The sequence below is a fragment of the Podarcis filfolensis genome (genome assembly GCF_964270895.1).
Source record: "Podarcis filfolensis genome assembly, chromosome: 6".
In the NCBI taxonomy this organism is placed as follows: domain Eukaryota; kingdom Metazoa; phylum Chordata; class Lepidosauria; order Squamata; family Lacertidae; genus Podarcis; species Podarcis filfolensis.
This window is the reverse complement of record NC_139609.1, coordinates 11,242,871-11,263,896: the sequence shown is the minus strand read 5'-3', so window position 1 is coordinate 11,263,896 and position 21,026 is coordinate 11,242,871. Positions and strand designations below refer to the sequence as shown.

Sequence of the window (21,026 nt, the reverse complement as noted above, 5' to 3'; positions counted from 1 at the left end):
GATGTTTAGGGACTACAATTCCCAGCATCCCTGACCACTGGTCCTGCTAGCTAGGGATCATGGGAGTTGTAGGTCCAAAAACATCCAGAGGCCCGAGGTGGAGGAAACCTGTTGTAGTTTAATAATAATACTGATTTATTATTTATACCCCGCCCATCTGGCTGGGTTTCCTCAGCCACTAATATCTGGGGACCTAAATTTGAGACAGGCTGTAAACAACAAGTAAACTTAGCATGCGCCGAATATACCGAACTCCCCAACCTCCTCCCTCGCATCTGCAATGACAGCAGTCGGATTATTTCTTTTTTGCTAGAACAGAGACCATTAGGAGGGTACTAATGAGAGAGAGAGAGAGAGCGCTGCCACGTTTCCCACACACACGATACTGCTAGTCGTCCCTGGGACTACAGCTCCCATCATCCCTGACTGCCGGTCCTCCTCACTAGGGTTGATGGGAGTTGTAGTCCAGCAACCTCTAAGGCTCCCCAACGTTGAGAAAAGCTGACTTCGAGCATAAAATTCCCTCTTTGCTTCGGCCTTTTGGGGGGAGGGGGAGGGGGGCAACAACGCGCTCCTTGCCAACTCGCACAGTTTGTGGCTTTCCCTGTTGGCAATTGTCTCCTTCGCCCTTCTAACCAGAGGGAAAGAGAGAGAGAGAGAGAAATAATAATAGCCAGGCAGGAAGTCTTGACCTGCAAGCGGGCAAAACTTCTTGCTTTAGCTAAGCAAAACGCCTATGCACGTTTTCAGACACGAGGCAGTCGTCTTTCTCTGCCTAGGTTGCACTCGCTCCGAAGCGGCACCTCCCGATTACCTGGGAGCAAATAAGCCCCGTTGAACCCGAGGGGGGATTACTTGGAAATGGATTCCCACAGCAAAAAGGGCCTCCCTTTCGAAAGGCGACGCCGATATTGATAGGGAGATTGTAAGCACAGACGTCAGTCAGTCAGCGAGCCCAGCTTTTAGCCTTTAAACCCGCGGTATCCGGTCCACGCCCCTATGGAGTCCTTCTTCCCTCAGGGAAAATGTGAGTACAGTATAGGCCTGCCGCGGGGCATCTCGGGTAACGTAGTTCGTATGCGCCTGAGGAGAGCGCGCGCAAGTATTTACATATTTATTTCGGGTATATTGCTGCCGCGGGGCATCTTGGGTAACGTCGTTCTTAAGCCCCTGAGGAGCGCGAGAGAGAGCGCCCGCACGTATTTACATATTTATATCGAGTATAGCGTTGCCGTTGTGCATCTTGGGTAAACGTATTTCTGAGGCGCTTGAGGCATAAGCTTAGCCGCGGGGCAACTTGGGTAACGTAGTTCTTAGGCACCTGAGACGCGCGAGAGCGCGGGCGCGCAAGTATTTACATATTTATTTCCGTATTTACAATATTTATATTGTATTACAATATTTATATACAATATTTACAGTATTGACAATATTTATATATTGCTGCCGCGGTGCGTCTTGGGTAACGCAGCGCTGAGGCAGCTAAGGCGTAGGATTAGCCGCGGGGCATCTTGGGTAACGTAGTTCTTAGGCACCTGAGGCGCGCGCGCGAGAGAGAGAGAGAGAGAGAGAGAGAGAGAGAGAGAGAGAGAGAGAGAGAGAGAGCGCACGCGTATTTGCTTCGGTTCTATTGCCGCCCGTTGTGCATCTTGGGTAATGTAGCTCTGAGGCGCGGGATTAGCCGCGGGGCCTCTTGGGTAACGTAGTTCTGAGTCCCTGAGGGCCCTTGGGGGAGACGAGCTTGTGCACAACATGCTGACCCGAAACCGGAGTCAGCTGAGGGGCCGCGTCCCGTGACTAAGGCGCGGCCTGTGCTTGCCGGAGGAAAAGGCCGAGGGAGCCGCCGAGTTAAGTGGGTTCGCTCTCCCCCGCTTCCTCACCGCCGCTGTGTGGAAAATGGCGGCCGAGGGAGCGGTGTTGCCCCCGCCGCCCGCCAAGGAGGGAGAACCTGAGGCGCTCAGTAAGGAAGGGGGCGGTTCAGTAACTGTCAGATGGGCGAGGGGTTGTTGTGGTTGTTGTTGCCTTGAAGTTGGGCCTGCGGGGGGCGGGTTGTACGTGTGGTGGGTTCTCCCTCCTTCGGTCCGTTTTGAGGGAAGCTTCTCATCTCAGAGGGGCGCGTTCAGACGTTACGTGTTCAGGTCGGCGTTTCACACTCACGCCTGAGGTGACGCCTGGTGTTAGGAACTCTTAAGATTCATCAGCTGCTCGCCAAGTGCTCCTTCAGCATATCCACATGTGCTACCACACACAAAAGTGGAACACATTTAAAAGATCCAGTTACAGATAGGTAGCCGTGTTGGTCTGCCATAGTCAAAACAAAAAAAATTTTTTTCTTCCAGTAGCACCTTAAAGACCAACTAAGTTAGTTCTTGGTATGAGCTTTCGTGTGCATGCACACTTCTTCAGATGAAGAAGTGTGCATGCACACGAAAGCTCATACCAAGAACTAACTTAGTTGGTCTTTAAGGTGCTACTGGAAGAAATTTTTTGTTTTTGTTTTGACATTTAAAAGAGAGAGAGAGAAAGAAAATCTCCGCTTTACAGGAGACCTTCCATGCATGAGATAGGCGGGGGCAAAACTGGTCACCTTCCTGGTTCTTTGGGGTGGGAGAGACACTTTTTATAAAAAAATATCTATAGTACTTTTATAGCAAAAGCATGGAAGTTCCCTTGCCTTAATTTCACTCCCTCTCTCTCTCTCTCTCTCTCTCACACACACACACACACACAACTTTAGCCATTCAGGTCCCCGATCCATGCACATTTTTACATGGGAGGAAACCCAATTGAACCTGGTTGGGATTTACTTCTGAGCAGAAGGCATCCTCCAGGGTTGGAAACAATCTTCTTCTTTTCCAAATGGTGCCCAGATTGCTGCTTTTGTTTCTTCTATATTGTATTTTGTTGTACCATTTAAAGGGATTATTTTTACAGAACTTCCATTATGACTTCATTAGTCTAAACTGAATAGGTTTTGCAGCCAATTTCACATTGCAGTTACAGTAGCAAATAGAACCCTGCTTAATGGTAGCTGAAATATACTCAGAGTCGCAAAGTGATTTCATGCTCTTTATTCACCTCATAGTGGTGAGGAGGAATGAATGAATGTCCCCTCAAAGCATCTGCTTTATATACATTATTTACACAATGGGCTGCACATGATTGGCTAATTCCGGAATTCTACTGCAAGCCAATCAGGTTGTGGATTCACTTCTATCTGGAGCATGATTGGGTGGTTCCTGCCAACCAATCATACTGCTGCCTTGTTCTAGGACCAATCAGACTGCTGCATTCTGAATCCTATTGTTCTAGGACCAATCAGACTGCTGCCTTTTGGATCCTATTGTTCTAGGACCAATCAGACTGCTGCAGTTTGGATCCTATTCAACTCAGTACATAACAGTAACTTTGCTACTAGTCAGTGTTAATGTAATAGTGGGGAAAATTTGCATCCAAGTAGGGAGAAGCTGGGGTAAGAGGTAGAAGGTACATTTTCCTGTTCCTGCTTTCTTAAGCTTGGTTAGAAGCATAAAGTGTAATGTCAGCACAAATCTGTTATTTCCGATAGGCCTGGCTTAGAAAATCCTACTTTCTTTTGTCAAAGATTTGTTTTTTTCATTGTATATAGCTGTAATAATGCCTTTGAAACAGCTACTGATGCAGCTAATTAAAATGGATTGTAACTATAATTTTTTGCCTTTCTCTAGATAGCATTGAAATGGAAAGCCTCAGGGCAGATGTGGAAATATCTGAGGAAGAAGTAAAAGGCAAAAAGGAAGAAACAGAGCAAGAGTCTATAAAAGAGCCTAACAACAGTAACCTATTGGATGCATCATCTGACTCTCAAAGAGGTTTGCTAACTTAATACTGGAATCCTTGTACAGTCGTACCTTGGCTTTTAAACAGAATGCGTTCCTGGAGTCCAATCGACTCCCAGAACCATTCAAAAACCAAAGCGCACCCTGCAGCCAATCAGAAGCAGCGCCGGACGTTTGGCTTCTGAAAATTCTTCGAAAACCGAAACACTCACTTCCGGGTTTCGATCATTCGGGAGCCGATTTGGTGAAGGGCCAAGGCGTTTGAGATCCAAGGTACGACTCTAGTATGTAGGGGATGTGTACATGCTCTAGAAAATCAGTCTGCAGCTCCATCCTTCCAATAATTCCCTCAAAGATAAATAAATAAAAATAAATAGCTATTTCTTCTCGCCTTGGATTCTTTGGGTACATCCTCCAGGTGGGAATAGTCAGAGATGTTATACTTCTAATCAAAAGTGCCACTTTCTCTTTTGTAAGTGTTTATACACTTACAAAACTTTCAAGACTTAAAGCCAAAGCATCAAAGAGGAGTTCGGTTATGAACACAGTGAGACTTATTCTCAATTAAACATGCATAGGATTCCACAGTAGAAGTGATGTGTTCAGTACCAAAGATTCCAGGTTCCCTAAGAAAGGACAGCATAGTTCAGTGCAAAAAGAGGCTAATATTTGTTTTTGGCATTTCTGAAATGTTTTTCTTCCTATAAGAAATACACTTTGGGCTTTCAAATTTCTGTGGTACCCTATGCAACGCCAAAATCTGCCCCGCACTCCAACGCCTCTCACTTTTTGTTGTTTCTCATTGTTGCCGCCCCTCTCAGCTCGGTATCCAGTGTGGGCAAACCAGTCACGCTCCCCTACATCTACCTCTGAAAGATATGCACAAAATATGTAATATAGACAGAATGAGAATTAGTACTGAATCATGCAGTTAAGCTATTTTGTGAATAATAGGAAACCAAGTTTTTTAAAAAAACAATTAATGGATAAGAAAATAAAAAGTAGATTTAATAGGAATAGCTTTGGCACCATCATTCTGTTTTGTACAGGAGCAGAGAAAGTTTACAGTGAGAACTTTTAATTCCTATCCTTTTCCTATTCCTATCCTATTCCTATTTAGCTTATTGTGTAAATGTTCTCAGTTTATGTTATTATGCAAGTGGAGGATGGATATAGTCGGTGCTTTTTTTCTTAAAAAAATGTTTAGGGGTGCTCTCATTTTGACTCATGAAAATCATCATTTCATAGTTCAAATCGGGGGAAATAAATACAGTAAAGGGACAAAAGCACAAAGATTCACAAAATGTTTAGGGGTATGCGTAACCCTGCGTACCCTCCAGAAAAAAGCACTGGCTATAGTGATGTGGGACACAAAGTTTTGAGAAAGAACTGTTACGGTGGCATTTAGTTGTAAATTACTATATAACAAAGGATATTTACTGAAAAATCCATGTAATTGTTTTGTTCCAGAGAAGCATATCTCAATTCAAAGAACACTTGCCGATTTAGAGAAACTGGCTGACCTGCAGGAAGGTTGTCTAATCTCAGCTGCTTCCCAGAATGCAGATCACTCTGTGGCAGGTATTTAAACTAGCTCCAGAGCTAGGCATTGCATGGCTGAAAGATAATGCTCCTAGTGTTAGATGAGAGAGAACATATTGGTTAAGTGCTTGCAGATAAATGGATTCTTTGAAAGAGCAAGATAGCTGAATATAATTCCATGTGTAGTCCTTGGGCGGAGGTCTCTAGAGCCACAGCAAGAGCTGTAATTCTCCAGTGGTTTGACTTTACCTCTGAAGGCACACTCTTTCCATTGTGTCCCAAGAGAGATGGATGCCAACCAACCAACAAACCTGGGGGTGGGATTACATCTGCAGCTCTATCCTTGCTATTGGCTATCCAAGCCAAGAGATGCACTCAAGCTAACTTCACAAAGGAAAGTGGGAGGGAAGCAAGTGACAATGGTGCAGGAGTCCCCAACGAATTTCAGTTCCTTTGTAGTCTTAAATTGTTTGCAACAGTGCAGTTACTTGGCAGTGTCTTTGAATGGTCAATAGTGGTGTATATTTGCTGTCATATTTTCAAATCAATGGATGGGTTGTTGTGTCTCTGTTTTTTGATCTAATTTGAATTAGGAGCTGGCAAGAAGTCTTGTCCACTGTGCCCTGAAGAGAAGTTCAAAGCTTGTTATAGTCACAAGCTCCATCGCCACCTACAGAATCTCCACTGGAAAGTGTCTGTTGAATTTGAAGGTAAAAATGGCTAAAATGCCATTGTTGATGCCAACACAATTCAGTGTCTATGGGTAGCAGATTTTAGTTCTTTGTTTAAACCTTTCCCAGCAGTTCAAGTTCTATGAGAACGCTTACAGCCACAGGGAAACTCCTCATAAATTATGCCATATTTAAAGTTCAAGCTTAACAGATCAATCTGATTCATGTTGCAAAAAATACTTGTTTGCAGATGTAGCTGTGGATAATTTACAGTGAGGGTGCACCAACAGAACTGGCTGTCTTTGCCTTACTTGTTTGGTGTATATATCAAATTGTGAGACTACCAATGTCCTCTCTGTATTCTAGGCTACAGAATGTGCATCTGTCACTTACCTTGCCGCCCCGTGAAACCAAATGTTGCTGCAGACCAGGTAATTGCTATATAAATGGCTATTACTTTGAAAAGCAGAAAATGTTATCAATTGTTCCACATCTGATACTGTTACTGAGGATCCGAATGGGTTGGGTTATGACCCTCGTCTTAAATATACAGTGGTACCTCGCAAGACGAATGCCTCGGAAGACGAAAAACTCGCAAGACAAAAGAGTTTTTCGTTTTTTGAGTTGCTTCGCAAGACGATTTTCCCTATGGGCTTGCTTCGCAAGACGAAAACGTCTTGCGAGTTTGTTTCCTTTTTCTTAAAACCGCTTGAAGAGGTGCAGTTGCGACTGACCGTGCTTCGCAAGACGAAAAACATCGCAAGACGAAAAGACTTGCGGAACGAATTAATTTCGTCTTGCGAGGCACCACTGTAATATTTATAGTGGATTTCTTTTTGGTCTGGCAGCATGCTTATTTATTTATTATTATATATAAGCAATTTTATAAGAGGAAGCTAAAATTTAATACGTTACATAAAGGCTGCATTTGAACATTAAGCTTTGTTGCTGAATTGTAAACTGCATCCTTCGTGGTATCAACTATAATTGGTTTATATGGGTTTTTACTGTTGTTGTCTTAAGTATTATAAGATATGGTATAATATTAATATTAAAATTATTTTTCTAATCAACTTTAACTATGCATGCAATGTGTGTTGTAGATAAAAATGGAAGCCCATTATCACTGCATTATCTGTTCGGCAACTATTACCCGAAGGACAGATATGATAGGGCATATTAAACGTCATGTGAATAAAGGAGAAACTGAATCAAGGTTTATGCCAGGTAAGTATTTAAACATCTTTGTTTTTACTGCATGAAGATATTGTATTTTTATCACTGGCTATTATAGATAGAATAAATGATGAAATTAGAATAGGTGACAGTGTATTTGTTTGAGTTTGTATTCCTTTCTAACTCACAAGGAATTAAAGCTACTTTAAAGAACCCAGATTTGTTGCTAGTACCATTTAAAGGGATTATTTTTTTTACAGAACTTCCTTTATTAATCTAAACTGGATAAACTGTCATGAATTTTTGACATTGGTGCATGTATTATTACCAAATTGTTCCCAAATTGCTTCTTTTGTTTCTTCTGTATTGTATTTTATTGTATTGCAGTTTGTATTCAATAAAATTGTACGGCACAGTAGAACAGAGCAAAAACAAAACAAACCCCTAAATGTAAAACAAGAATACATATCTTTGGCTTTATTAGTCATGGCAAAAGAAATATTATACATAGTTCATAGTTCATAGCCAATTTCTTGTCTGCCGACAAAGCTTATGTCCCTAGGTTAGTGGTGGGGAACCTTTTTGACCCGGAGAGGCAGATTCTTATCTGACTTTACCCTGCTGGCCAACTTTGACAGGTTAGTGGAAAAACTCATCTGAAGTCAGCTGGCTGCCAGGCTCTTGGGAAGTACAGTCAGACCTTGGATCTCAAACGCCTTGGCTCCTGAACAACCAAAACCCGGAAGTGAGTGTTCCGGTTTCCGAACGGTTTTCAGAAGCCAAATGTCCGGCGCAGCTTCCGATTGGCTACAGGATGCTCCTGCAGCCAATTGGAAGCTGCACCTTGGTTTTTGAACAGTTCTGAGAGTCAAACGGACTCCTGAAACGCATTCTGTTCGAGAACCAAGGTACCACTGTACTGCATAAAATGCTTTGTGAGCTCTGTGCTCAGCGCTTTTCTCTTTAATACAACAGCACTGAGGCAGTTTCTCAGCATAAATTAGATTTTCCAAGTGTTCTGAAAATTAATTATTATTGTTAAGATGTCTTTTATTTAATAACTGTCATATTTTGTGTTAACAGTACTGTGGATCTAATGATTTTGGTGGTTCCTGAACATTACAGACTAGGCAAACATATAGAGACCCAGTTCAAACATTGTTTGAGGCTTCACAAGCCTTACGAAGCTGAGAAAAAGCACTGAAGCCAAACATTCCTTCCTTTGGGTTCTGGTTTAAAGCCTAGATTCTGGCTTGTTATTAAGTCAGAGCTCCTCTTTACATCCAAATGGGAAAACTTAATGTGAAGTTAATAAACCAGCATCTGATTCATAGTTTATGAAGCCTTGAGTGATGGTCTAAATTAAGCTATAGTCTCTCTAACACTCTCTTTCATTCTGAAAATTATTTTTAGCCCCTGCTCCCAAATCTACATATGAAATACTAAAAGAAGCAGATACAGATGTGCAAGTCCTTCCTAATTATTCCACACCACAGAAAACTGATTCTTATTTTAATCCTAAAATGAAACTTAACAGGTAAGAAATTTGAGGATTATTATGGAGGGGATTAAAAAAAATTCATTTATATTTTTTCATGTTAACAGAAACTAGTACATGGTGGATATTTCTGTGGCACAGGTGAAATATATGGATTAGCCAAGCCAAGTACGTGAAGCCCATGGCTGCAGTGTGATTCGAACCAAGACAGAAATCGAGTGTGATTCATTGGACTTGCTGGAACATAAAAGTACTGAGACGTTTAAGTCCTACCCAAAATATCATGATTGTGCAGTTTCCAAATCTGCCAAAACAACAAGAATGCAAATTTCAGGGGGGTGGGGAACAGTTGGATCTTACCTATTGTTTGAGCTGGGTGTCCACCAGTATGTGGATGATACCCAGCTCTACCTCTCCTTTAGATTGGAACCAGTGAAGGCAGTGAATGTCCTGTGTGAGTGCCTGGAGGCGGTTGGAGGATGGATGGCGGCTAACAGATTGAGGTTGAATCCTGACAAGACAGAAGTGCTGTTTTTGGGGGACAGGGGCAGGCGGGTGTGAGGGACTCCCTGGTCCTGAATGGGGTAACTGCCCCTGAAGGACCAGGTGCAGAGCCTGGGAGTCATTTTGGACTCACAGCTGTTCATGGAGGCACAGGTCAATTCTGTGTCCAGAGCAGCTGTGTACCAGCTCCATCTGGTACGCCAGCTGAGACCCTACCTGCCTGCAGACTGTCTTGCCAGAGTAGTACATGCTCTGGATATCTCCTGCTTGGATTACTGCAATGTGCTCTACATGGGGCTACCTTTGAAGGTGACTCGGAAACTACAACTAATCCAGAATTCGGCAGCTAGACTGGTGATTGGTTATGGCCACCAATTCCATATAGCAGGGGTGGCCAACTCCCAAGAGACTGCAATCTACTCTCAGAGTTAAAAACTGGCAGTGATCTACCCCCTTTTTTTGGAAGGAAAGCCCTGTTTTTTTGGGTTCAGGTCTTAAGTAGTTTGTCAGGGGCTCAGGAGCAGGAGCACTGGGGAGAGAGGAAATGGAGAGCGAAGGGGAAGAATCCGAGGGCAGCATAGGGGAGTATGACAGTGGCCCGAGAGATTCCATGAGCTTCTCCAGCGAATCAGAAGATTCCCAGAAGGGGGCGCCGATGGTCAGGGCAAGGGGGGTCCCAGGGGGGACACACCAGAAACAAGGAGCCAGAGGGGAACCCCAAAGCAGCAGTGGGGGATCGGGACCAGTTTCCCCACCAGAGCGTAGTGGGGGGGAAGAGTCACATGTGTCAGGGCCAGCGTCTCCTCCAGCGGGGAGAGAAAGTGAGTCAGGGCTGACCACGCCTCCAATGGAGGGGAGGTCAGTTGCAGCTAGCCCCCCCAGAGGGGGAAGCAGTGACAGCAGCAGCAGTGAAACGGTCAGGAGAAAAGTTACTGGCTGGGCGCGCGCGCCAAGTTCAAATGTACAGGCGCGGGGAACAGCAGGAGACCCGGATGGGGAACCAGCTCCTAAAGCCCGCCGGAGGGAGGGGGAAGGCTCAGGGGACTCAGCGTCAGAAGAGTCTAGAAAGGGCGAGACCCCAACGGCCAGGCGGAACCAGAGGCGGAAGGAACAGAGGAAGAGGTGGAGTAAGGCTAGAGTCTTAAATTGGTGTCAGGGGGGAGGAGACTCAGACGGAGCATCAGCGGTCTGACAGTTGAGACGTAGAGCTGCGCGCTGCGGCTCTGGAAGTGAAACTGAACTTCAATAAAGACTTTTGTACTTAACAACGGAGCAGCGTTGGTCCTTTGTGAGCTGGGACCTTGGGGCAACCAAAGTAGTTGGGCTTCTTTGGGGGAAGACCATGATCTACCAGTGATCTGCCACAACCGTCCTGTTGGACGTGCCTGCCATATAGCACCAGTCCTAAAGGATCTTCACTGACTCCCAGTACATTTTCGGCCTCAGCCCAGTATACCTGAAGGAGCATCACACCTCCATCATTCAGCCTGGACATTGAGGTCCACTTCCAGGGGGCTTCTGGCAGTTCCCTCACTGCGAGAAGTAAAGTTACAGGGAACCAGGCGAAGGTCCTTCTCAGCAGTGGCACCCTCCCTGTGGAACGTCCTCCCATCAGATGTCGGGGAGATAAAGAATTACACAACTTTTAGAAAACATCTGAAGGCAGCCCTGTTCAGGGAAGTTTTTAATGTCTGGCATTTTATTATTTTTTATATTTTGCTGGAAGCCGTCCAGAGTGGCTCGGGAAACCCAGTCAGATGGGCGGGGTATAAACAATAAAATTATTATTATTATTATTACTGTTATCATTATTACTGTTTAATTTGAAGAAACTGTCCGGAAACTTATGAGAGGAAGAATAAATTTGGAGTTTACATCTTTGTTTAAATTAAGATCACTTTTTTATTCTTTTAGGCAACTCGTAGTCTGTGCTCTAGCTGTTCTAGCAGAGGAACGGAAACCTTTGGAATGTCTGGACGCATTTGGAGCCACTGGTAGGGTGCTGTTCTGTGCTTTGGTTCATGTGTTCCTTGTAAAGGGAAATTGTTGCAGAGTAAATCCTACTGAGGTCACTGGGATATACTATGCAAAAAACATGTTGATTACACCGTTGTTCTGTTAGTTGCTCTGGCATTCAGGAAAAGAAAAGAGGGGTTGTCAATTTTAGAAATAAATACTTTATTGGAATAGAATTAGCAAACAATCATGTTGATTTGTTAGCCTTAGTGAAAGCAATTATATACATATTTTTCAGTTAGGGATAATAATAATTTAATGTGCATTGTGTATATTAAGAACATTAGCATGTTTCTATGCAGTATGCTCCACACGAGCAAACTCTTACTTTATTGCATGCATCTAACTGTACACAAGTAACCGCCAATCTACACAGGGGTTGTGTTCCAGGTCATCATGCGTGACAGCAGAGCGTGCATAAGCCCATTACTGCCTGCCCCCCCCCATTATTCCCCCTTATCTGGCGACTTCTGAGTTGCCATGATGTGCATGTTCATGCTCATGAGTCAATTGGACACATGTAAATCAGTCACTACCTTTACATCTCTTGCTTCCAGGTATAATGGGATTACAGTGGGCAAAGCATCTTGGAAACTCCGTGAAGGTCACAATTAATGACTACAATGAAAATTCTGTAAGAATGATACAGGAGAACTGTCACTTAAATAAAATGAAAGTGGTGATGAACTTCAAAGAGGAGGAAGACTGTGATGAAACAATAGAAGAAGGGGAGGAAAACTTGCCTGCCATTGAGGTGACAAAAATGGATGCCAATGTCATCATGCACTTGAGAGCATTTGATTTTATGTAAGTGGCATTTGCTGTTGGATCAGACCCCCCCCCCAACACCTAGGGTTTGGTAAGTGGAGACGAGATCAAGTGTGGCACAATCGAAACAATAGCACTGTGCAAAGTGCAAGACTTGTCAATATAAAATCAACCTAAATTGATGTTTCATGGCATCTCCTGTTTACTCTTCAGCCCTGATGAAACTTTGTATATGCCATTATATATTTTCATACATTTATATTCTGCTTTTCTTCCCTCATGGAAGTTAAAGCACTGACCAGATCTGCTTAGCTTCCATAAGGTGGTGGCCTCAGCTGCTTCCAGACCAGTGCAATAATCTCAGCTGGAGCTGCTTCAACAGCATGTTGCTCCATGTAATGTATTATTCAGATATATTATAAATATTGTAAAATTAATTAAGCAAAACTTTATGAGCCTTCTTAATATCTAAAAATGAAAGCAACTTTGTTGTCCAAACTTTTAAAGCAGGGTCTAATCTGTAATAGAATTGTACTGCAACTAGGATGTTGCTTCATTTATACCATTATTATTTATCCCAGTCTACCTTCTGCCTATCCATACACCATTAGGCACTGTGCACCTGTGGTTTTAGTCAAAATAAGTGGGGATTCTTACAAGAGCTACTGGCTAGAAAAATATTAGTTCACAGTACTGCACAGTTGTCATTTATATATATGCAAATAAATGATTACTTTGCTAAAGATATATTAATGTTTACTTGCAACTTTAGGACTTGGGTGGGCAGCTTGCAGAACCATCCTCAGCCTTTCAGTTTCTGTTTGTGAGCCATTTGCAGACTGGTTTTTTGCTCAGCTGCATATTCATATGTTTTTCTCAAGAAACTGTACCCTTTACCAATCCTGTTATCACTGGATAACACAAAGTGGTGAGTAAAATCATACCAGTGCTTCAGCAGAGTGTTCCAAGTCACCAAAGCTACACCCTTGTGGTGGAGACAATTATGTGGAATATTTAGCAAGGTTCACGTGCCAGTCTTGTAACATACATTATTGCAATTTTCCTATAAAAATCCCATCTCCCTTGCTTATCAGGCATGCACACGGTTGCAAAAATCCCAGTGCCCAGAAGCCACTTGCACCTTAAAAATAGGCATCTGAATGGGGAGAAGAAAGAGCAACACAGAGTGCCTCCCTCACTACTGAATAAGGATTCCAAGCTGGTGCTACCACTGCCTGGTAGACTCCAACTCTGGCACCTTTTAGTTAAAGCCTTGTCTAGGGTAGGGATGGGGAACGTGTGGACACCAATTCCCCTCCTTCCTGAATATTGGTCATGCTGGCTGTGGCTGATAGGAGTTGGAGTTTGGCAACATCTAGAGGGCCACAAATTCTCCATCCCCGGTCCTAGAGGGAAGGTGAGATAGGGAGACAAAGAAGCCACTGACACTGTTATTCCTCTTCTCAACAGTGCCTTTTGATCTCTGTCCTTTCCTCCTTTCCTAGAAGATATGGCTAGTTCCTAAGTTTTACAAATAAATAATGATAATAAATTGTACCACGGGGCAAAGATGCTATTCGCTAACAATCCTTATTAAGTGGGGGTAGCTTAGTATTTCTTTAGATTTATAGTCTTGACTGAAACTACATATGTGAAACGTGGTCACAGCATAACCTATATTCTGTGTTATTTCTAACTTGAGCATGGATATGGCTTTTGAAAATCAGAAATATTTAAAGTGTAGTAGCTAAGTTGCAGCCCTAAGCAGGCTTACTTGGAAACTAGTTCTACTGAACACAGTGAAACCCTTTTTCTGAGTAAACAAGATTAGGAATCTCTCTTTAATGTGTTTTTATCTCTCTCCTACTCCACTCTACAGACATCTGGACCCATTTGGGTCATCAGTGAACTATCTAGATGCAGCTTTCAGAAATGTAAGAAACCTTGGAATTGTGTCAGTGACATCAACAGATATCAGTTCTCTCTATTCAAAGGCACAGCATGTGGCCCAGCGTCACTATGGCTGCAACATTGTCAGGACGGAGTATTTCAAGGAACTGGCTGCTAGGATGGTAGTTGCTGCTGTGGCAAGGTACAATTAGTTTCTGAATTGTGGCCATCTCCCATTTAAGTATAAGGGGGCTGTAGTCTCTCCCACCTAAAGTTGCTAATTGAAACTTTTAGTAGCAGCTGGGGAAAATTGGTTCTCTGCATCTTGCTTTCTGACAGCCTTCAGAAATTATATCTGGAAGCATGAATACTGTAAAGCAGATAATAAACAGCCTAAAGCAGAATTGCAAGCCTTGTAACTCACCCTGCTGAACGCCATATATTGTGGTCTGCCAGATGTTTTGTGGCCTCCTTGTTTTTACACGCCCCAATGCGCAAGAAAAAGAGGTCCATTGAACTCCTCATAACCACCATAAGTGGCTGGTGACCTGAGCATTGAATTGCAAGTTGTGTGGACCTAGAGTACAACTGTGCACAATATATCTCCTTTGATTTGACTTCCTTAGGATTGTGTGCACGTCTTCCAGAAAACGTCTTGCTCAAAAGCGTTAGTAAAAAGAAACTTCATTAGGGGATTTATTCCACTGCTCAGCAGTAACTGAAGCAAGTAACTGCAATCACCTCTGATTGGAACTAATTTGGAAATCTTAAATTCTTCAGAAGCAGATCCTAGAACTACATCGTTAGGTTAGATTTTTAGTCATGGGTGCAATTTCATGAAGGTCATTGCATGATTAAAAAGCAACGTGAACACTTTAGCTTGTTTGTTTTGTGTTTATCCATAGCATTTTGTTAGCAGTGTATTGGCATTGAAATAAGACATTTAAGTGTAGGAGCCATGTCTGGAAATTAGTGGGGTCAATGTGCTGGGATTGTAAAATTTCACAGGGTGCAAGAGGTACTCAGAAGTTAGAAGACTTTCCAGTGATATCAAACTTGTGCATTAAGTGAGAAGACTTGACACATTCAATCATATATATATACCTGAATGTGTGAGTTGTAAAATGGGGGTGGGGACATGGAAGTCCCTACCCTCCCAACCCCAGAGATCTGAAGGTGGTTTTAATTGTGCCCAGGTGAATGTACTTAATCTCTGTGTGTGATAGGAATCTTGATAAGATAGATACCCTTTCATGAGTGAGATCCCTAAGTGTGGCTAATCGAACACACTTAAAAACTCTTCTATTCAGACCTTCACACTAATTCCAGAAGGGTCTGAAGAGCAGCCTGCATGGGCAGGGATGTTGGGCATGTGTTCCCCTGCCTGAACACTGCTTTAGTCTTTCATGAACTGTGTTAGTCATGGTGAGTATTTTTTGCAGAGCTGCTGCTCGATGCAACAAAGGCATTGAAGTTTTGCTTGCTGTGGCTCTCGAACATTTTGTCCTAGTGGAGGTGAGAGTATTGAGGGGGCCGTCTCCTGCAGATGATACTGTGAAGAAAATTCGGTACCTGCTCCACTGTCAGTGGTGTGAGGAAAGGGTATTCAAGAAAGATGGCAACATGATAGAAGGTAATCATATATGCTGTAACTTCATGTACCAGTGCTGTTCAGCTGGTGAAAACAAAACACACACAATCCAGTGGTTATTTTTAAAAAGCTAAACTTTTCTCTGCTTAATTTCTTTGCTGTGGATTTTAAAAAAAAATATAATTGGTCCAGCATAAGCTTAATTTATTTCAAATATTTGTACCCTGCCTTTGCTTCTACAGTGCAACGCCACCAACAAAGAGTTTTGCAGAGAGTAGACTTTCTAAAATCAATGATCCTAAGTGTGTCGTGTCTATTAATTTCAGTGGGTCTGCTTTGAGTAAAAACAAACAACTAAATGTGTATTCAAAACTGGCCAGAGGGCTTCTGTGAATGATCTTAATGCACTGGGAGGCTCATTTGGGACAATTTCACCCTCCAAAATAGCCTGTGTGATTTATCATTCTCATCTAGCCTAAATAATCCAGGGAGTGAAGCCAAAAATCTCTGTTCAAGTCCAAGTCCAAAACTATCCACCGTATTATACTCACTCTCTGGCTATAAATCAACATCCTGAACTTACTATCTTTTGTGGGGTGTAACACATAATTATCCCCCCCCAAAAAAAAATTGACCCCATCTTCTGGGCCACTGCACACAATTCTGAAATTGTCCTGACTCCTCCTGGGCCTAATAATAGCTACCATGTGAGTTATATTTAAATCACTGTGAAAAACAGTTTTCAAGCTTTATTTTTTAATGGACATACCCTATTACCAAGTTTCCACTATGTTCATTGTTTTCTATACATACAAGTCTCTAACATTTGTTTAGATAATAAATGCCAATATTGTTTTCTACAGAGAACCCTTACCGGCAGCTCCCTTGCGACTGCCACAGCCGCATGACAGGCAAGACAGCAGTGGAACTTGGTCCTCTGTGGTATGTATTTTTCTAGATCCTCAGTTGGGTGCTGGCATTCCTACGGAAGCATCAGCAGCTATGAGATACTCTCTGGCCACCCATGTCTTGGCAGGGTGAAGACACTCTCAGAAATCAGTGCAGTGCAGGTGGCTGTGAAAGCAGTGATGTAGCTACAAGACCTCTCCCCTAATGTCAGACTAGGGAGAATCATACTGTTCTTTCTTCACTTTCAGGACAGTTCACTGTGACAAATATTGAGAAGGGTAGGAAATGAGCAAACCATTTAATTTCTGTGTCCTATTGTAACTTGGCTTGCAGTATATGCCCACTGACCTGGGAGTAAATCTCACTGAACTTAGTAGGGCTTACTTCTGAATAGGCAGGTATGGGACAGAATCTTGAGGGGAGGGAGCCCATGTAATGTGTTATGTCTAACAAGTGCTTGCCCCTATCTAGATGTGATTCACCAAAGCACTTTTAGAAAAGGCTAAGGGGAGGGGGAATGGCAGCACCAAATAAAAAAGGAGAAAGGCGAGACTCAGTGGTAGTGAAGAATTATAGGAAACATTTAATAAAATTAACTGCCCAATGTATTTGGCAGAAGTCTTCTCTGAGGACACTGAAATTAGCCAACTTTATTATTCAAACAATATAAAAATATTCAGAACTAATTACAATGGTACCTTGGTTCTTGAATTTAATCCTGGGAGTCCGTTCAACTCCTGAAATGGTTCAAAAACCAAGGCAAGGCTTCTGATTGGCTGGAGGAGCTTCCTGCACTCAATTGGAAGCCGTGTAAGCCATGTTGGATGTTCAGCTTCCGAAAAACGTTTGCAAACCAGAACACTCATTTCCGGGTTTGCGGCATTCGGGAGCCAAGCTGTTCCGAGTATCAAGGTACCACTGTATATGAAATAGACATAGTAGTTTTAATGAGACAGAACTCTTACATTCAATTTGCATTAGGAATTACATTGTTTGAATTACAGGTTGTTATTCTTTCAGTGCCGGAAAGCAGGTTTTCACCAAAAGCATTGGGCAAGTTACTGCTTTAGCAAGTTCCCAGTTATTATTTGAGCTGAAGAGTTGCCAGCCTCTTGGGGCCCCACAGGCCCATTTGCAGCCTGGAGAAAAAGAGTTGTGCGCCTGACACACATAAGTAAATTCTAGTACTGATTTAAATGCTTTCTCAAAATGTAATTATTAATGGAATGGAACCAGAAGTCCCAAAAGTGCAGCTGATCTTTGGCCTGAGTCCTGCCCTACTGGGGCTCTGGGCTGGTTGCTATGCAGACATGGAACAGATTTTAAAACAGGAACAAAGTCAGCTAACAGGGCTGTGTTTTTCTTCCACTGTGATGTTGCTCTCCTACTTTTAAAGGAACAGAAGTTCTACTTTTGAAATAAATTCATCTAGGTAGATATTGTAATTCTGTTATCCTGCAGGTCAGGATCCCTCTTCAACACTGGATTTCTCAGAAGAATGTTGTTTGAAGCAGTTCAGTATGGTTTAGAAGACATCCAGACTCTTCTAAAAACACTAATATGTGAAGCAGAGTGCACAATTCTCAAGCAGTTTTCAATCCATGGTCCTACCAGCCAGAACAAACAAGGTAAGAAGACAGTGAAAGGTTTTACAAACCTTGATAGGTAAAAGGGGCACTCCAGGCAGCAATTGTGAATTGTAGTGGTGACTTGCTTTTTTAGTAAGAAAATTTAAAGGGGGATTGCTAACTCAGTGTCAGAAAAGTGTGATCAAAATACAGATAAGACCTTGAGATTTCAACATGTGCCATGCTACTCAAATGAAAGCATCAAAGCCGTGGTAACCATCAATAATTTGAACTAAACCTTTTTGCTACAGCAATAACATTCCACTCATTTCCCCTTTGATAGCCATTTGCTCACAAATTAACTTGTTTTTTTCCTTTAATGACTTCAGTGTAAATCTGATTTCTTTTCATTTTAGAAGAATGTGGTGTGTTTATTAAGACACCAGATACTGCAGCAGATTACTACGTTGTACATGGTAGGTCCCTATCAATCTAGCATAGTATGTGGAACCAAAGAGGGGTGGGCAGGAGTTCTCTTACTATAGTCATTCATTAAGCAAACTAGTTCTTAAATGTAAATTTGTGAAATGTGAAGATTTCCCACTGTAAGTAAGTCACACTGTTCAGATTAACTGGATTTTAGAGGCTTTTGTGTGTTTCTTATCCTTAAATTACTCTTATATTCCAGGAAAAAGAAAAAATAATGAAAACAGCCAAAATGGAACAAAGCGTCAGAAATCAGAAAGCAATGCTGAGCATCCTGCCTTTTATTACAATATTCACAGGCACAGCATTAAAGGAATGAACATGCCAAAGTAAGCAACCTGTTGTGTTTTAAACGTATCCGATTGAAAGGAGGAAAAGGGCATTGATTTTGTGCATTCATTTTTCTCCCCAGGTTAAATAAGTTCTTGCATTATCTCTCTCAAGCTGGCTATCGAGTAAGCCGGACTCATTTTGATCCGATGGGTGTTCGAACGAATGCCCCCCTGGTGCAGTTTAAATCTATCCTTGTGAAGTACAGTACACCCACATATATGGGAGCGCAATCGGAGGGCTCTCTGCAGGCTTCTGACGAGTCTCAGGTAGGAGCTGATGGTGACTTTGCCGAAGAAAGCACATAAAGAGAGCCAGTGTGGTGTAGTTGTTAAGAGTGGACTTGTAATCTGGGGAACCGGGTTCGATTCCCTGCTCCTCCACATGCAGCTGCTGGGTGACCTTGGGCTAGTCACACTTCTCTGAAGTCTCTCAGCCCCACTCACCTCACAGAGTGTTTGTTGTGGGGGAGGAAGGGAGAGGAGAATGTTAGCCGCTTTGAGACTCCTTCGGGTAGTGATAAAGCGGGATATCAAATCCAAACTCCTCTTCTAAAGTAACCTCTGCAAAAATGGTCGTATTTGAAGATTTGTGTTATAAATGAACCAACAGTCTCCTTAAGATGTAGTATTTTGTTTGTGACCCCTCAGCTTTTTTTACCTGTTTCAGGACACTTTTAGAAGACCATTGAAGAGCACCTGTGCTCCTATTAATATCACAATTCAGCTACAAAGTTTATTTATATGTTAATGCATGCTATAAGGTTATCCTACAGTGACCACAAACTTCCGTCTCCTTTTAATTCCTTCTTCAGATCTATAATATTTCCTAAGAGGAGAACATAGCTGGGAGCTGAGGGGGACGGAGGGTGTGGGTGCAAGCCTTACCAGCGCCTTTTAATAAAGTGTTCTGTTCAGCTGTGACTGAAAGCCCCTCATTTGATATGCCTTTGAGAAGCTTCAAGGTAACAAAGGAAAGGTAGCTGAACAAGCCAAGATTGGGTATATTCCTAGAAAGGCAGATACTGAATACCCAACTCATGCTAATAACCATACAAACCACAACATCATATCTGAACACTTTTCACTACCAAACTCCAACTTCCTCATCACAAGACCATCCATGTTAAATTGTCAATCTATTTTACAGTTCATATGAATAACTCCCTTTAAAAGTATAATTGAGAAGGGTGACTGTGCCCCACTGCTCACTTCCTGCCAAGATGGAAGGGGGGCATAAACTGGAGATTGTTTTGCAGTAGCTTACCCCATCCTCTCAGTGCCTCTGTGGCAACCTCCTTTTCCTCCTGCTAGGAATCTGTGCTTTCCCCATACTTGCCATTCTAGAATTGGCCTGCCGCTTAGACATGCTGGATTTTAAAAAACGTAACCCTGACACCTGGTGCTTCCCATCCCTGCCCATTTTCTTAACTCATTTGCAGCACTCTCTTCTTCCCACCCCACAAGTTTTCACGTTGTGGGACTCGCCCAGCGGTTGCTTCCTTTCTCATTTCCAACCCAAGAACCCAGAGATCTAGACAGTGAGCTTCTTTCTCCTTGCCTTTTGTCTCACAGCACCAAAGCTCCCCACCCACTGGTGGTGTTGTACCAGCTGCAAGTATTAGCCATTGCTGTATTGTCTTGCACACTCTTCTAATAATCTCTTGACCTTTTAGATTTATAAAAAGGGGGTGCTGAAGAAGAGGAAGGAACAAAAAGTTTACTACAAATAAGACTAACCATTTTAATGTATATAAACAACTAGTCAAAAACTAAAATATTTTATAATTACTAGGACTAGTTTTAGGGCAGCAACTTGAAATTAAGCTACAATAGAAAAGTAAAGCTATTTCTTTGACTTTCGAACTCCCTCCCTTTTGTATATTTACCAAGAAAATCAAGAGATTTGTTTGCAATTCCAGTTTTTAGGGATTTATGCATATAAAAGTATTAACTATGACATTAGGAAGTTTTATTACTGAAAAGTATGTTAAGATGTGACTGATGTTGGTTTGTATTTGAAGTTTGTACTAAGAAGGCATATTCTTCACATGTTTTTTAATGTAATAGTGATGATGTATATAATGTATTCCGGTTTTATTTATATGGTTCTTTCAGTAAGTACTCTTGACATCACCAAAATGTGTTGAATGCATTTTATAAAAATCATATTTTCAATACCATTTTGAGGCTTTGCCCGTGTTTGGTGCTGCCCCCTTTTTTCCTTTGAGTGTAAATACTCAGATCAGGATTTCCTCTC

At 42.4% G+C, this 21,026-nt stretch overlaps 2 protein-coding genes across 7 annotated transcripts in view; one reads left to right on the top strand and one right to left on the bottom strand.

The window, feature by feature from the left end:
- Positions 1 to 956, bottom strand: part of SWT1 (SWT1 RNA endoribonuclease homolog) — a 30,475-nt gene extending 29,519 nt beyond the window's left edge. The window contains exon 1 of the mRNA XM_083620088.1: positions 815 to 956. The gene's annotated coding sequence lies outside the window, so the exon portion shown is untranslated. The remainder of the gene's footprint in view (positions 1 to 814) is intronic.
- TRMT1L (tRNA methyltransferase 1L) overlaps positions 788 to 21,026 on the top strand; it is a 24,763-nt gene continuing 4,524 nt past the window's right edge. Inside the window, exons 1-16 of one of the 6 annotated variants that reach the window (XM_083620095.1) lie at positions 788 to 1,027; positions 3,712 to 3,851; positions 5,289 to 5,399; positions 5,954 to 6,070; positions 6,398 to 6,462; positions 7,135 to 7,258; positions 8,621 to 8,744; positions 11,124 to 11,203; positions 11,783 to 12,032; positions 13,873 to 14,085; positions 15,326 to 15,516; positions 16,338 to 16,416; positions 17,845 to 18,011; positions 18,368 to 18,427; positions 18,640 to 18,766; positions 18,850 to 19,036. In XM_083620095.1, coding sequence (XP_083476221.1) covers positions 3,719 to 3,851; positions 5,289 to 5,399; positions 5,954 to 6,070; positions 6,398 to 6,462; positions 7,135 to 7,258; positions 8,621 to 8,744; positions 11,124 to 11,203; positions 11,783 to 12,032; positions 13,873 to 14,085; positions 15,326 to 15,516; positions 16,338 to 16,416; positions 17,845 to 18,011; positions 18,368 to 18,427; positions 18,640 to 18,766; positions 18,850 to 19,036 — 2,028 coding nt within the window. In that variant the 5' untranslated portion in view covers positions 788 to 1,027; positions 3,712 to 3,718. Of the gene's footprint in view, positions 1,028 to 1,598; positions 1,961 to 3,707; positions 3,852 to 5,288; positions 5,400 to 5,953; positions 6,071 to 6,397; positions 6,463 to 7,134; positions 7,259 to 8,620; positions 8,745 to 11,123; positions 11,204 to 11,782; positions 12,033 to 13,872; positions 14,086 to 15,325; positions 15,517 to 16,337; positions 16,417 to 17,844; positions 18,012 to 18,367; positions 18,428 to 18,639; positions 18,767 to 18,849; positions 20,950 to 21,026 lie in introns of those variants that run through there. The other 5 variants (XM_083620092.1, XM_083620096.1, XM_083620094.1 and 2 more) reach the window with 5 other exon arrangements.